Raw genomic sequence first — 15,598 nt, 5'->3', positions numbered from 1 at the left:
TTAAAGTTTGACACCGTTTTTCCTCGTCACTCTAACTTATGATAAAAAAAAATCCTCCCTCATAATAAAACTTTATGTAGGGTGATAAGTTTAATCTTGTTGTTTATCTTTGGTCCTTGGCTGATGAATTATCTCCATATAATTTGTAATGTGGGATAAGGTACTCTTCTCTACTAATTAATTAATTAGTGTAGTTTGGTGTGTGGCAGTTTGAGGAGGGTAGCGTAACAAAAGAAAAGAAAGAAAGAAAGAAAGAAATAAAGTAAAATAAAAGTCAACACTTTTACTTGGTCTTCTTCTTCCTCCTCCTTTCCCTTCCCCTTCCCCTCTCCGGCGACCTCCATCCGCAGCTCGAGAGGAGAGCTCCAGAAAGGAGAGATGGCGGCGTCGGCGGTGCTGGCGGTGCTGCTGGCGTCGGCGCTGGCGGGGGCGGCGGCCGGCGGCGACATCGTCCACCAGGACGACCAGGCGCCCAAGATCCCCGGCTGCAACAACGACTTCGTCCTCGTAAGCCCATCTCCAAACCTTCCTTACTTTCCCCCTTCCTCCCTCCCTAGCATAGGCTCGGTTCCAATTCCTCCCCCCAGCTACCGATCGATTCCCCACTCGATTGCCTAGGGTTAGTCTGTCAGCTCATCCCGTGCCCGTGGGGAATCGAAATCGAAATGAACCGCACTCACCTGAAAATGAATCTATGGATTGGCCATAGATTCTTCCGCTTCCGCGCCTCCATGCCACCCTCAGCCTGCTCTCTCAAGCTTTCTTCAGAAAATGAAAAAAAAATTTAAAAAATCTGTTCTGAATCAAGGTCAAAGTGCAAAGCTGGGTGGGCAGCAACGAGGGCGACGAGTTCGTGGGCGTCGGCGCGCGCTTCGGCCCCAAGATCGTCTCCAAGGAGAAGCAGGCCACCCGGGAGCCGCTCACCCTCGCCGACCCCATCCACGCCTGCGCGCCTCCCAAAAACAACAAGGTACTACTTACTTGCTCGCCTTCTTCTGTCTCATGACTCAAGTTCAGGCATTTCAATTTTTCACTTGTGCATTTATCCTTAGTAATAACTGCATTTCCAGGTCTCCGGAGGCGTCCTTCTGGTCGAGAGAGGGAAATGCAAATTCACCAAGAAGGCCAAGCTCGCCGAGGCCGCCGGCGCCTCCGGGATACTCATCATAAACTCCGGCACCGGTACATCCATACATCCATCCGTGTGTGTTTTTATCTCGGCAAGCAAATGACCGCTCTGTGTTTTATTCACTTCGTGCTCTGCGTCTGCCCTGCTGCAGAGCTGTACAAGATGGTCTGCGAAAAGAACGAAACGGAGCTCGACATACACATACCCGCAGTTCTCTTGCCCAAAGACGCGGGCCAGGCTCTGCGTTCGCTCCTTGCAGCTAATACATCATCAGGTAACAACCCCTTAGCACATTGCTGCTCCTGATGTTCTGTTTTTTTTACTGTGAAGAGTGTGAGTGCTTACTTTGGTTTTCCAGCCGGTTCCGACTTTAGGTTTAACTCGGATGATTCTAGTTATTATTCATTCTGCCCAAAATATATATATAGCCTACTGACATATGTATCTCTGTATGTATGCATCTTCCCTTAGTTGGTGTGCAGCTATACTCTCCAGATCGTCCCGTGGTCGATACGGCGGAGGTGTTCCTCTGGCTCATGGCCGTCGGCACCGTCCTCTGTGCGTCCTACTGGTCAGCATGGAGCGCTAGAGAAGCCGTTACCGAACAGGAAAAGCTCCTGAAGGTTCTTATCCACTAATCCTAGGATGATGATTACTTGTTATATATGCTTCTTCAACTTGTAATGTGGGTGGGTGGGGACTGACATATGCACTTATTGTAATGTAAAGGATGGACATGAAGTCTCACTGACTGTTGAGGGTGGAGGTTCTAGTGGCATCGTGGACATCAACGTGATATCGGCGATGATGTTTGTTGTCGTCGCGTCGTGCTTCCTGATAATGCTTTACAAGCTCATGTCCGCCTGGTTTATCGATCTGCTGGTTGTCATCTTCTGCATCGGCGGTGTAGAGGTACCATTTTCTTTTCTTCTGCTTTACACTTTTACCAGAGTTCCAAAAACATCTGGTGCTGCTGAAACAATAAACAGTACTATCAGATGCTCTGAGTCATGTTTATTCAAACTGACCAAGTAGGATTGATATGCAAACAGTTGTTTTAGCTGATGACCTGCTGCTTCCCTTTCTTGAACCAACGCCTTTTGTTTATGCAGGGCCTGCAAACATGCTTGGTGGCTATATTATCAAGGTACATCAGACCAGAGTTACCGCTCTCCAGCAACACTAGAAATGTTCTGTTTACTGTCAGTCCGTAACTGATTGAAAGTTAATGGGATGTTTCAGATGGTTCACATCTGCTGCGGGATCTTTTGTGAAGGTGCCGTTCTTTGGAGCAATCTCATACCTTACAATGGTGGTATCCCCATTCTGTGTTGTCTTTGCTGTTCTGTGGGCTATTTACCGGCAGTTTCCCTACGCTTGGATCGCCCAAGACATCCTTGTGAGTGCTGCAGCCGTCTGTAGTGTCCAGGCAGAGTGTCTTCCAATGTAGTAATTGCCATGTATATATTCATATCTGACTCTGCTTCTTTCAGGGTATTGCGCTGATAGTCACTGTCATCCAGATCGTCAGAGTGCCTAACCTCAAGGTAATACAGCTGGTCTTGAACTTTAGGATTCAATTTTAACATGGTGTTCAGATTTGGTATGAGTTTACAAGTTTTTCTTCATGGCCATGATCAGGTCGGTTCAGTCCTCCTGAGCTGTGCGTTCCTGTACGACATCTTCTGGGTGTTCGTCTCCAAGAGTTTGTTCCACGAGAGCGTGATGATTGCGGTAGGTATTTTAAAGCAGCCACTTTTGATATTTGGTGGCTTCATAGCATATCATAGCTGGTCTTCCCATTTATGCTGACCTTGTCGCCATATAGGTTGCGCGTGGTGACAATACGGACGAAGACGGCGTGCCAATGCTGCTAAAGATCCCGCGGATGTTCGACCCGTGGGGCGGGTACAGCATCATTGGGTTTGGCGACATCCTTCTTCCTGGCCTGGTCGTTGCATTTGCATTAAGGTCGGTTTGCCAAAGGTTCCAGCCGTTTTTCCATGTGAACAAGAAGAGCAGGCATGAGAGAGTTGCTATGTACTAGTGGTGTAGGACAGTTGTTTTTAACACGCTGTTGTGTGCATTATTAATGTGGTTAACAACCGAGCTCAGCATCCAGTTTCCATTTTTGTTTTGATTTTGCTTGCTGCAGGTATGACTGGGCTGCGAAGAAGAAGAGCCTGCGATCCGGCTACTTCCTGTGGTCAGCGTCGGCCTACGGCACCGGTGAGCGAGTCTCTTTACTGTTGCATCTCGCGAGCAGAGCAGTAGATATCTTCCTTTTCCACCCATTCGCGTGCGCGAAACGGGATCTTGGTGCCCACACGCCAATTTTTTTTAAGTTGCTGGAACTTTACTACATCCAGGGCTCCTGATCACGTACGTGGCGCTGAACCTGATGGACGGGCACGGGCAGCCGGCGCTGCTCTACATCGTGCCATTCACCCTGGGTAAGTAAGCAAGCAAGAAAGAAAGAAAGAAGTGACAAAAGTTGTAGACGCTGTATGTATGTAGCTGAGGGTGAAAGCTGGTTTGGGTGAGTTGGTGCAGGGACTCTGATGTCGCTGGGGTGGAAGCGGGGGGAGCTGCGGAACCTGTGGTTCAAGGGGGAGCCGGAGCGCGTGTGCACCCATCAGGGTCAGGGCTACGTGCAGATGGCCAAGCCTCCTGCTGCTGGTGATGATGAAGATGATGATGAGGATGAGGATGATGAGGAGGGCAAGCCATCTTCCTCTTAGAGAGAGAGACAGACGGACGGACGCCTTCTCCGGCATGTGGCTTGGCTGCTCTCTGTAGGAAGGAAGGAAGGAAGGAAGGAAGGAGATAGTAGTAGCATCTGATCTTGACTGTCGTAATTATCATCGGTAACTTGCATGTATGTATGTATGTATGTATTGCCTTGCCGGCCGGTAAATAATGAAGAGAACGGACGCGCCTCACATGAGGAAGGTGTTTTGTTTTGTGTACTGATTGAAAGTAAAGTAATGTAATGTTTCAAATGGTTTAGAACATGGTGCCTGATCCAATTTGTTGGTGTTGATCCATGTCATCCATGGACGTGAATCAGGTGTTGCAAATTCACACATCGAAATATCACTCCTATGTCAAAATCCGTGACGTGTCACCTTGTTAGCCTCACCCATCCATAGGACTACATATATATGGAAGAAAGCCGCAAACCAAACTGCAGAAATTTGTTAATCGTTTTGCAAATCACAATTCTTCTCCATGCTGGGAATAATTGATGCGGATCATACATTAAGCAAGATTCGTATTTTAGCTTAGCACATGGTGGAGAAGCCTGTAAACTTTTTTGTTTTCCGTTGCAACTCACGGGCATTTTTGCTGGTAAAGAGAAAAGGGAAGGAAGAAGCAGATACATTGCAAAATAGTACTTACAATTTTTTTTGTTCTTTGATGAGGAAAAAAGGGAAGAAAAACACAGGCCACAAACTGGCCTTATCCACTTGCACACAGGAGGCCCAGCTAGGTATCATCATAATGCGCCGCGTGGCCCACCTCATCCTCGTCCTGTCGACCAGTCCGCCGGAACGTACGGAGCTGATGGGCCTCAAAGCCGCCGTCTTTCTCTCCGTCCCCGCCGCCGTCACGCCGACACTCCGCCGCCACAACCTCTCCCCCTCCTCCTTCAGGAGCAGCAGGGCGTCCGCCTCCAGGATTTCAGCAGCGGTCATGGCCACGGCGGTGCAGCCGGCGGTTGTGGTGGGCGGCGGCCGGGTGGGACAGGCGCTGCTCTCCATGGGCCCCTCCTCCGGCGGGGACCTCCTGCTCCGCCGCGGCGAGGCGCTGCCGCCCGCCGCGCCGGCCGGGCCCATCCTCGTCTGCACCCGCAACGACGACCTCGACGGCGTGCTCGACGCCACACCCAAATCCCGATGGCAAGGTGCGTTTTTTCATCCCTAGCCAACTCTTCTACTCTACCATCTAAATTGCTGCTCTGAGCTGAGCTGACAATGGAGAAGCTAGCTACCAGATCTCGTCTTCTTCCAGAACGGTATGCTGGACCCGTGGCTGGAGAGCAAGGGCCTGGCCGGCGCCAACCAGGTGCTCGCCTACTTCGCCGTCTCCAAGCTCGGGGAGCCCCCCATCGACGGCATTACTGACGCCAACCCCGAGGGCCTCACCGCCGCCTTCGGCAACTGGGCGCCCGCCGTCGCCGCCCGGCTCCAAAACGGCGGCCTCACCTGCAAGGTCAGCCGCCCTCCTTCCTTCCTTCCTTCAGGATTGGATACCATTACGCATGTAGCTCAGTCAGTCTGGAATTCATCAGTGTGAAATGTTCCCAACTTTCTGCGTTAGTGCTACTCACAGATCGATTTGGGGCCATATCTGAAAATATAATACTACTCGTTTGTGGAAACAATTTCTCAGGTGCTTGACAAGGGAGCCTTCGAGAAGCAAATGCTGGAGAAGCTCATCTGGATTTCAGCCTTCATGCTCGTCGGAGCTCGCCATCCAGGGGCCACTGTTGGCGCGGTCGAAAAGGAATACCGATCCGAGGTAATTTCCTCTCCTACTTCATGAATGCCTTACATCTGTTTGAGACCCGAGCTATTTCGTTCCATTAGTTCATAGGCCCCAAAATAATACTCCCTCTGTCCCAAAATAAGTGTCTTAACTTTCATACTAAGCTTAAGACACTTATTTTAAGACTGAGGAAGTAGAAGAGTATGTCATCAAATTGTTGTGCAATTTGACTCTAGTGTAGTGTCAATAAACGTCTTACATTATGGGACGGAGTAGTAGTTTTTTTGCCCTTCACTTCCATTACAATAATAACAAGATGTTTTATTCAACAAATCATTGTTTAGTTGCTGTTTGGAACTGTCTCTGTTAACTTTCCAGGGAAAAAGGACTACACGGGATCCATGTCTTTACCTAACCTCATCAATTTCTTGATAATACTCCAGGATTGAGCTTAACGACATCTGTCCCTAGAGCAACAGACACTCATTCTTCCAACAAGATCCATTTGTGTTTTTTTTACCTTTCGCAGGTATCCAGCCTCATAGCTGAATTGGCATCAGCTGCGGCTGCAGAGCGGGGGCTTTCTTTCGATGAGGGCATGGAAGAAAGGCTCTGTGCCTACTCCAGAGCCGTGGCACACTTCCCGACCGCCGTGAAAGAGGCAAGTCCTCCTACCTCCCCAATCTATGCTATGCGATGGAACCTGCACTTGTACTACATTGTCTTTAAAATTAGTAACATGTAAGCATTGCGACATAACAGTTCAAGTGGAGGAACGGTTGGTTCTACTCGCTCACTGAAAAGGCCCTCGCGGAAGGGAAGCCAGATCCATGCCCGCTCCACACATCTTGGCTTAAGGAGATTAAGGTCATATAGAGAGTGAATTTTTATTTCATGTGCACCCGGCGCAGTGTGGTCTTGGGTTAAAGCTTGGAGCCGTTTTTGAAGTGGTTTGCTGTTGATGTTATGTATAGACTACAGAGTATAGAGAACTTTGCACATATATCTCTCCATGTAAGCCTATCGAAAATAACCTTATTTATGTGAAAGACAAGTGTTGTGTAATTTATATTATTGGCAGCAAGCTTTTATGCGGTGGAGAAAACAACTAACAGTGTTGCTGCATGGAGAACAGAAATGACAATACATCCTTCAGTTACAGTGTTTATGACTGGTGTTGTAGCAGCTGTTAGTGTTAAGCGTGTTTCTGGATATATCATCATAATGTGTCTGCTGTTGCTATTTGGAGAAGAACAGAGCTGACAGCACATCTAGAGTGTTTGTGACAGTTCAAATGATCAAGGTGTACTGCATGTTGCATGCAAAGTGATTGACAGGGAGGAGCAGGGTGCGCCAGTTAGAAGATGAGGACGGCGTCAGGGTGAGGGATATACCACCGAAGCACTTGTTAGCCTGCAGATTGTTGGGACCTGAAGCTGGAGGTAATTTTGGCCAAGTGTTTAATTTGTTATAGTCAGGTTGCTCTGCTCTCAGTCACTTAGTAGTTTTATGGATGTTCTCGTGTTGATTCCGTCTTCTGTCTGGCTCACAGGATGTAGACAAGGAACACAAAGCAGAGCTAGTAAGTAGATCAGACCATCTTCACTGCATAATCTGGTATCTTTTTCCTACTACTCCCTCCGTCCCGTAATGTAAGACGCTTTTTGACACTACACTAGTGTGAAAAAACGTCTTACATTATGGGACGGAGGGAGTACATTTTAAGTTTCACTGCGGTAATTGTCGCTATTAGCACGATTCGTTGTGTCGTGATTCCCAAGTTCCCTTAATATAGCAGGTCAAAGTTCATTCTTTCATCCTCGAAATAGAAACGCAGTTTTTGTGATATGCCACTGTTCACTTATTCAGAAAGCAATTAAGCTGGTACCAGTGTGGTAAGCAAATCACTAACTTTGCGATGCTTCCAGTAGACCACATGCATGCATGTTTTGGGTAATCAATTTAGCTGCTGTGCTGTATAAATATGGAAAGTGAAAAACATTGATAAGTGAAACTACTGTGGCACATGATTGTATACCTGATCTGATGTGCTTTTAAACTGCACCTGGGTACTAAACCCAAGTCAAGTATCCCCGAGTATTCTCATGTGCGCACATAATATGCTGGATCGATAGCTCATGGCACATAATATGTTCGTCTTGGATGAACGTGGTTTGGCACTAGTTAACTACTCCCTCCGTTCGGAATTACTTGTCTCGAAAATGGATGTAGTAGCTACTAATGCACCTGTTCACACACGAACACGTCATCGTGTACCCTCGACGCTGGGGGTGATGCACCGCAGCTCACGTCGAAGGAGACCCGACCGGAAGCACGGTACGCAGGCAATCCGGCAGGTGCTTTTGAGGACCCGAAACCCCACACGCCCAGGAGGGACCCCGTCTGGACGCGCGGCGGCTATGGGCTGCCCTAAGTCGACCTGATCGCCCCTAGGGCCTCGAGGTTCGCCGCCCTGCAATAAAAAGAACAGACGAAGAACGAGGAAGAAGATACAAGGGGAGAGATAAAAGTAGATGAACACGAAAAAGTAGTAGATGTATTTGTTCGATTGGTGTTGTTCAATCGGCCATCACCCCTCAGGTATATAAGAGGCGGCTGGACTTCCCGTGCAAGCAAAAGGCTTGGATTCACGTCCAAAACCCTAGTCAAATTCGGATTGGTTTTGTCCGAACTTTCCAAAACTGTTCGGTTTAAACTGGCTGCACCTTGCGGGTAACTTTTGAGGTGGTAAACGACCTCGGATGGAAACGAACCCAAAAGCAATCTTGACCGTTTCGACGAGACGAACAACTTTTATGTTGAACGTTTTTTGATTAGAGTTCATCTTGAGGGTCAAATCGCTTGTGCAACACAGGCTGTTATTCGCGCTACCCATCAGACAGGGTGTCTGGTGGGGCGCGCCACTTTTGGCTCGTGATAGTGCTGTATTCGGATGGCTCTAACTTTTGCATATGAACTCGGATTGGAACGATTCTTATATCAAAATCGATCGTTTCGACGAGACGAAGACAATCCATGTAGATCATTTTTCTGTACGAGGCAGTCTTGGGGGCGTAATGTGTCGAATAGTGTTCTGAATACAAAATCTCAGTATTTCGAACACAACTTCGGCCTTCGAGATGAGATCAGATGGCGATGGCCCAAACTTCAAAGATGTTCGTATCGACAATACGAAACTTTTTCATGTAGAACACTTCTCTATTTGAGGCTATTTTAAATAAGTTCTTGACTGTGCCAAAATCTGGTGTCAACAGCACCCAACAATTGCTTAAGTGTCCGTAGTATAAAATAGAAAAATGTTACCTTTTTTAAGCAGATTAGTAATCTTCATCCCCGTTGCCTGCACGGTGCTCTGTCAGAGTATGTTTTATCTTCATGGACGTTGAACCAGATCCACACACATACAAATGCCTGCTTAATTACTCACTGTATTTGTTTAGTTAGCCCATGGCACAGGCTGTCTTCGTCGTCGTCAATTAGTGATGCGGTTTGGCACTACTAATGCACCCAACTGTTGCTTAAGCAGCCCTCTCAGAAACCTTGCAGGATGATTCGGTCCGTTTTTTTTTGTTCTATATCGTTTTTTGAAAATGTTCAAAGAGTTAAAGAGGTACGACCATTTCTTCATTGACGATTAACTAGCCTTAAACACCACTGGCCTCTGAATTTTTGGGTGTGCCGGTGCACCCAGAGTCCCAGATCCAACCCGTTGCTACTGATACCTTCCATCTCGATTAGCTTCTTCAAAAAGCCAGATCGATCTACTTTTCTGATTGAATCCTACTGATATCTTACATCTCGATTAGCTTCTTCAAAATGCCAGATCGATATACTTTTCTGACTGAATCCTCTTGACCACATTTATTCTGGCCTAGTTGAGTTCTACCACCACCCATGCACCCTGGTTATTACCATCAGTTGAAGTTAATTTGATGCGCTGATTTTTATTCAATTAGTTTGCTGTGATACCTGATAATATTAAGTGTACAGCAGCTCAGGTCTTGGATGTAATCACGTATGCAATCTGTTTAGTTTTGCTTGACCATGTTCCTTAATGTTGATTGCAAAATGTTGATACTTGATTTCTCTTGGTGGATAATTGGGCATGGGCCTTGTAGTTCAATTTTTGGTTTCGATCAGTGGGGTTGGAAAATAATGTGATTGAGCGTCACTGGAATGATTATCTTAGTTCTGGTTGGAAACTGAATATCTGTTGTGTCATTTGTAGTAACATTACCCACTTGCAATGCCTTCACTAGTATGCATGATTTGAACAACTAATTTTGCTGCAGTGCTATATACAGATGACACAAAATTGATCACTTATGAAAAGTTCAGCCAGGAATGACCAGTCCCCAATACTTTAACTGGTCTACTCCTTTGGTTCAATGTTGGCCTCTCTCTCATTGACCTTGGCTATGGAAACACAACCTACCTCGTGGTTCGGAAAAAAAAAACTATGCAGCATTGTGAATGAACATAGTTTGCAGGGTAACTGCAAGATGGCATGTCATTTGAACTATTAGAGTTGAGGTAGAGTAAACTTTAGTGCCGAGGTGTCATATTCCTAGCTCCAAGTCTGTGGTGTCCACCTTGTCCGCTGGGGGTAGAAAAAAAAAGTTTGTTTGCTTCATCCATCAGGGACACTATTTCATGGGCCTGGGCTGGTGAGGCACATAGGCCGTAGCAGTAGTTAAGTTTTCCTTTCTCTCTCAAAAAGAAAGACTAAAAAATTACACAAACAATATTTTTCCTTCGCCGCGAGCAGATCTGGTGCCCCGCCGCCGCCGCAAGAATTGTCTCCAGCCACCGCGGAGTGGCCACCCAGGGGAGTTCTCTCATGGAGCCTTATGAGACAGGAGCAGCGCCGGCGACCTGGCAGAGGAGGAGGAGGGGGAGGGAGGAGGTCAGAAGTGTGGCGGAGCCAGAGGCGGTACAGCGTGCTCGCCCCCAATTCTCCACGGCAAAAGAGCACGGCACGGTCAGTCGCCATTTCCCCTTCCGCCGGTGGTCGTTAAATTATTTATCTTTCCTGCCCTCATCATCTGTTAATTTTGACACACACATGGGGTTTGGAATTTTCTTGCCCTCATTTCGATCCATGATACCAACGCACCAGAATTGCCTGCTCCCAGAACATTAGTTTCGTTGGGGTCTAGATCTGCGAGTAATAAACTAGATCTAGCTACCAGATCTCAAGGAAATTGCATTGCATTTCTCACTAGTACTAATACATCGCTGCCTAATTACTCACTGTATTAGTTTAGTTAGCCCATGCCGCAGGCTCATCTTTCTTGTCTCGGATTTGTGACGCGGTTTGGCACTAGTTAACAAGCAGCCCTTGCAGAAAAATAATAATAATACTTACTTAAGCAGATTACTAATGTCCATCATCTCCATCATGGACAGAGCATGGTGCTGTCAACCACATCTATACTAGTACATACTTACCTCACCAGCCAAACATGCCCCTGCTCTCTCCCGGCACGTTCCGATGGCCCACTTTTCCTACTTTTCTTGCCTGCCCACGGTACTAAACTAGATATTTCTAGCAGATCTCAAGAAAGGTGCATCGCATCTGTCACTAAGTATCTGCCTAATTATTGTGTTAGTTAATCCATGACACAGGCTGTCTTTGTCGTCTCGGATGAATCACATGGTTTCGCACTGGTTAACTAGCTACTAATGCACCCAAAAATTGCTTAAGCGACCCTCGCAGAAACCTTACAGGATGATTTGATCCCTTTTTTCTGTTCTATATCATTTTTTGAAAATTTCGAGAGAAAATGTTCACAAAGTTAAAGAGTTACGACCATTTTTCATTGACAATTAGCTATCCTTAAACACCACTGGCCTCTGAATTTTTGGGCGTGCCCCTGCACCTAGATCCACCCAGTTGCTACTGATATCTTCCATCTCGATTAGCTTCTTCAAAACGCTAGATCGATCTACTTTTCTGACAGAATCCTCTTGACCACATTTATTCTGGCTTTGTTGAGTTCTAACACCACCCCTGCACCCTGCTTATTACCATCAGTTAAAGTTAATTTAATGCGCCGGTTTTTATTTGATTAGTTTGCTGCGACGCCTGATAATATTAAGTGTACGTACATCAGCTCAAGTCTTGGATGTAATCACGTATGCAATCTGTTTAGTTTTGCCTGACTTGGCCTGACCATGTTCGTTAATGTCGATTTCGCACTGATTCGTTGGTTCATTTTCCAGCTGAGTCTAGCACCTAGATTGCAAAATGTTGATACTTGATTTCTCTTGGTGGATAATTGGGCATGGGCCTTATAGTTTAATTGTTGGTTTCGATCCAGCGGAACTGGAATAATGTTGATACTTTAAGTTTAATGTTGGAAAATAATGTGATTCAGCGGCACTGGAATGATTATCTTAGTTCTGGTTGGAAACTGAATATCAGTCGTGTCATTTGTAGAAACATTACCCACTTGCAATGCCTCCACTAGGATGCATGATTTCAACAACTAATTTTGCTGCAGTGCTATATGCATGTAAAACTGAACTAAGCAACGAACCCTGAACTAAACATGGCCTAAATGTTGCTAAATGGCTCATGGTTCTTGTGCATTGGAATATGTTCAGTTTTTCCTTTTAATACCCTTCTTGACTCTGAATAAGCAACGAAACCCTAAACTAAACATTGTCTCTGTTGTTATCTTCCAGTTTATGTTTACACACCTGTACCTGGTTGTATGTTGTGGGTTTAGTTCTTCATTGTTATGTCCGCAAGGCTGGGAGTTTAATACCTGGTTGTATCTTCATTGTTATGTTCTTTTAATACCTGCTTGTATCTTCTTAAGTCCGTGAGGTCAAGTTTGTTCTGACTTATGAAAAGTAGTAACTTCTTTTCCAGGCTGAGTTTTCTCTTGATGCTCGGAGTTTAGCTCAAAGAAATACCGCTCTCAGAATAAGTGACCCTGTAACATGTTTACCTCTTGCAGCCATTCTTTACACGTGCTAGTGCTGGCGGCTATGAAAAGAGCTGAAACACCAAATACTCAGCACTCCGAGGGTGATAGGCAGAGACATCAGTATGCTTCATGGTTGGTATCATCATCTCACCAGGATTTGTTGCTAGTACTGTAGTAGCTGCCTGCCCAATTACAAATTAATCTGGATCTAAATGGCCTGCTGTTCATGTATGTTCAACAAGTTCCACAGCTACCACTGCATTAGCCCCACATCGGTATTTTAAATGCTATATATCCCACCGCTTTACTATGCCGGCAACGGCATGGTCGAGGATGGTGGAGAGGGGGTATAAGGGGGATCTATGCCTCTCAGGATTACCGGCAAATGGGGAGGGTGGGGGGAGTGGCAGTTAATTTCTTAACAACACTTAGTATGGAGTACTTTCAAGGAAGACAAGGAAAGTAAATAATTTCCTACTAGACGAGTCCTTTTCGTACTATAAACAGAGTAGTAAATGTATGTATTACAAGCTGAAAACTGGAATTACTGATTTGCAAATATGTATCATGTATTGTAATAGCGACAAAAAGTGGTTGCTGAACTGACCAATTAAGGATAGTATAACCGCACCTAATCCCTGCCCTTACAGTGATTTGCGTTTTTGGCCTTCCGTTGCACAGGCTCTAATAATTGTAGAGAGGAAGTATGGTATTAGTTGTTAGTTCATTGCACAGGCTCCTCGTGGTCGTCTCATTACTGACGCAGTTTGGCACTGGTTAGCTAGCTACTAATACACCCAACAATTACTTAAGCAGATTAGTGCTCCGGATGGTTCACATGCTCCATCATCATGGCCAACATAGTGCTGTGTTGTTTAGAGTATGTTTATTTTCATGCTCCATCATCACCCCTCACCAACCAAACACGCTCCTCTCTCTCTCTCCTGGCACGTTTCGATGGTGCACTTTTCCAGCTTTCGCGCTGCCCCTCGTGAGTGTGACCGTCCTCTTGTGAATGGTGCAAAGCGGTTTACAGAACAAGCCACGTGAAAAAGGCTGGAAAGCAGCGGCGGAGGTAGAGGGTGGACAGGGTGGGCCAGGGCCCACCCTGGGATTTTTTGAATAGCTTTATAGCATAGGAAAAAATGTAAAAAAATATTAAGAAAAATATATTTTATATGAACAGTTCTATTGTTGGCCCACCCTGACCCATTGGGCTAGATCCGCTACTGCTGGAAAGGTACACCACTGCTTATCTATGTCCTCAATGCCGAATATTAGTTAGGTAGTGACTCATTCCTTCATAAACAATGGGAAGCCCCAACACACTTGACTTCACCAGGATTATTCTCCATGTTCCTTTGCCCCTGCAACCCTACACCCTGCTATTCCCGGGGACGGAGGTGGTGTGTGTGTTTGTTGGGTGGGGGGAGGGGGGCTATGCCCAACGCCCTCTGCTCACTGCCATAATCAACTTACTCATCCCACTGAACCTCTTTTCTCCCACATCATTGACCCACCTGACAGCTCTACTGCCTTCTCTGAACAAACTAACATGAAATATTTACCACATGATAAGTCTAAAATAATAGGGTAACTAACATGAATTAGCGCACAGAAGATCTTAGGGTGTGTTTAGTTCAGGAACCAAGTGGAATGGAATGTCATGGTTCCATTCCACTAGAATGGGTCGGTTCCGTCCTTACGTTTGATAGAAGGAATTCAGAGGAATGGAATGGTTACATTTGAGTGTTTGGTTTTTGAGACGGAACGGAATGGATTTGTTATCGCACCACTCAAATATTGACATCAAATACAAAGAACACACATATACAGAGGTAAAAAATCATGTAAGTGCAAGAAATTCAGGAGGTAAAAAACCAGATGGGATCTCGCTGAGCGTCCCGGGGACGATGAGGAGGCGCTGCAGGCGCGTGCAGAGGGGGGGGGGTGCTGTGACCATGGGCGGGGAGCGAACGCCGGCGTAGGAGGAGACATGCGACAGCAGAGGCAATCGATGGCCGCGGAAGCCATGGCCGGCGGCGCAGCGACAGAAGCCTTCACCTGGCGCGGAAGGAAGGGTCGGGAGAGAGAAGAAAGGAGGCAAGGGCGCGACGGCGTTGCTCACCATCGTGACGGGGTCGATCAGGGGAACCTCGGGAGGAGGTGCATCGGCGGGGTTGGGAGGAGGGGCTAGCTCAGCGGCGTGATTGGGGGAGGGGATCGGGGCGAGGGAAGGGAGGGTTCGGGCCGAGATGAGGGGCAGACCTCCCGTGCGAGCCGTTTCGCGTGGTACCGCCGATTCGGAGGAATCACTTGGTTCGGCATATCGGGGGTATATTCCACTAGTGCAGAACCGGGCTTTAGTGCCGGTTCGTGACGGCCTTTAGTGTCGGTTGGCGAACCGGCACTAAAGAGTGGGGACTAAAAGGTCCCCCCCCCCCCCTTTAGTACCGGTTCGTCACGAACCGGCGCTAAAGTGCAAACACGTGGCACGAGCCAGGCCCGGGTGCGTGTTGGACATTAGTACCGGTTGGTAACACCAACCGGTAATAAATGTTTGGGTGTTTTTTATTTATTTTTGCTTTAATTTTGTGTTTTCAATTTGGCTTTATTTTCCATTTAATTCTTTTTTGTTTGCTGGTATTTCACGATACTACAAATTGTACACGTTATGAATATATATAAATATATAGATTTTCTCGTACGTAGAACCGTATATATATATATATATATATATATATATATATATATATATATATATATATATATATATATATATATATATATATATATATATATATATATATATATATAGGAAAAATGCATCCTACTACCGGGTGTAGTTACACCCATTTCTCATATACTACCATAGGATAGTATATATACTACTTTATCATTTTTAGTATGTTCATATACTATATCTAAGATACTCCAAAGCGAGTTATGTGAAAAATCACCCAGGGTGCAGATTAAGTTATTCTTCACCCAAGGTAATCTTACGATCGCTTTCTAAATA

General features: G+C 46.2%; 2 protein-coding genes across 2 annotated transcripts; both read left to right on the top strand.

The window, feature by feature from the left end:
* Positions 1 to 257: 257 nt before the first annotated feature.
* On the top strand, positions 258 to 4,143 carry LOC123160720 (signal peptide peptidase-like 5). Its single transcript, XM_044578565.1, has 14 exons — positions 258 to 507; positions 809 to 970; positions 1,071 to 1,182; positions 1,281 to 1,403; positions 1,601 to 1,752; positions 1,859 to 2,041; positions 2,242 to 2,276; positions 2,372 to 2,528; positions 2,623 to 2,676; positions 2,771 to 2,863; positions 2,958 to 3,100; positions 3,285 to 3,358; positions 3,499 to 3,582; positions 3,683 to 4,143. Exons 1-14 carry the CDS (start codon positions 379 to 381, stop codon positions 3,868 to 3,870), a joined length of 1,689 nt encoding a protein of 562 aa, XP_044434500.1. The 5' UTR covers positions 258 to 378; the 3' UTR covers positions 3,871 to 4,143.
* A 475-nt stretch (positions 4,144 to 4,618) lies between these two features.
* LOC123162262 (uncharacterized) lies at positions 4,619 to 6,788 on the top strand. Its single transcript, XM_044580039.1, has 5 exons — positions 4,619 to 5,036; positions 5,127 to 5,344; positions 5,525 to 5,653; positions 6,150 to 6,281; positions 6,383 to 6,788. Exons 1-5 carry the CDS (start codon positions 4,634 to 4,636, stop codon positions 6,494 to 6,496), a joined length of 996 nt encoding a protein of 331 aa, XP_044435974.1. The 5' UTR covers positions 4,619 to 4,633; the 3' UTR covers positions 6,497 to 6,788.
* The last annotated feature ends 8,810 nt before the right edge of the window (positions 6,789 to 15,598 follow it).

This window comes from Triticum aestivum, chromosome 7B (assembly GCF_018294505.1).
Source record: "Triticum aestivum cultivar Chinese Spring chromosome 7B, IWGSC CS RefSeq v2.1, whole genome shotgun sequence".
NCBI classification, from domain to species: Eukaryota; Viridiplantae; Streptophyta; class Magnoliopsida; order Poales; family Poaceae; genus Triticum; species Triticum aestivum.
The sequence above is the reverse complement of the archived record's forward strand: the minus strand, read 5'-3'. Positions and strand labels throughout refer to the sequence as shown.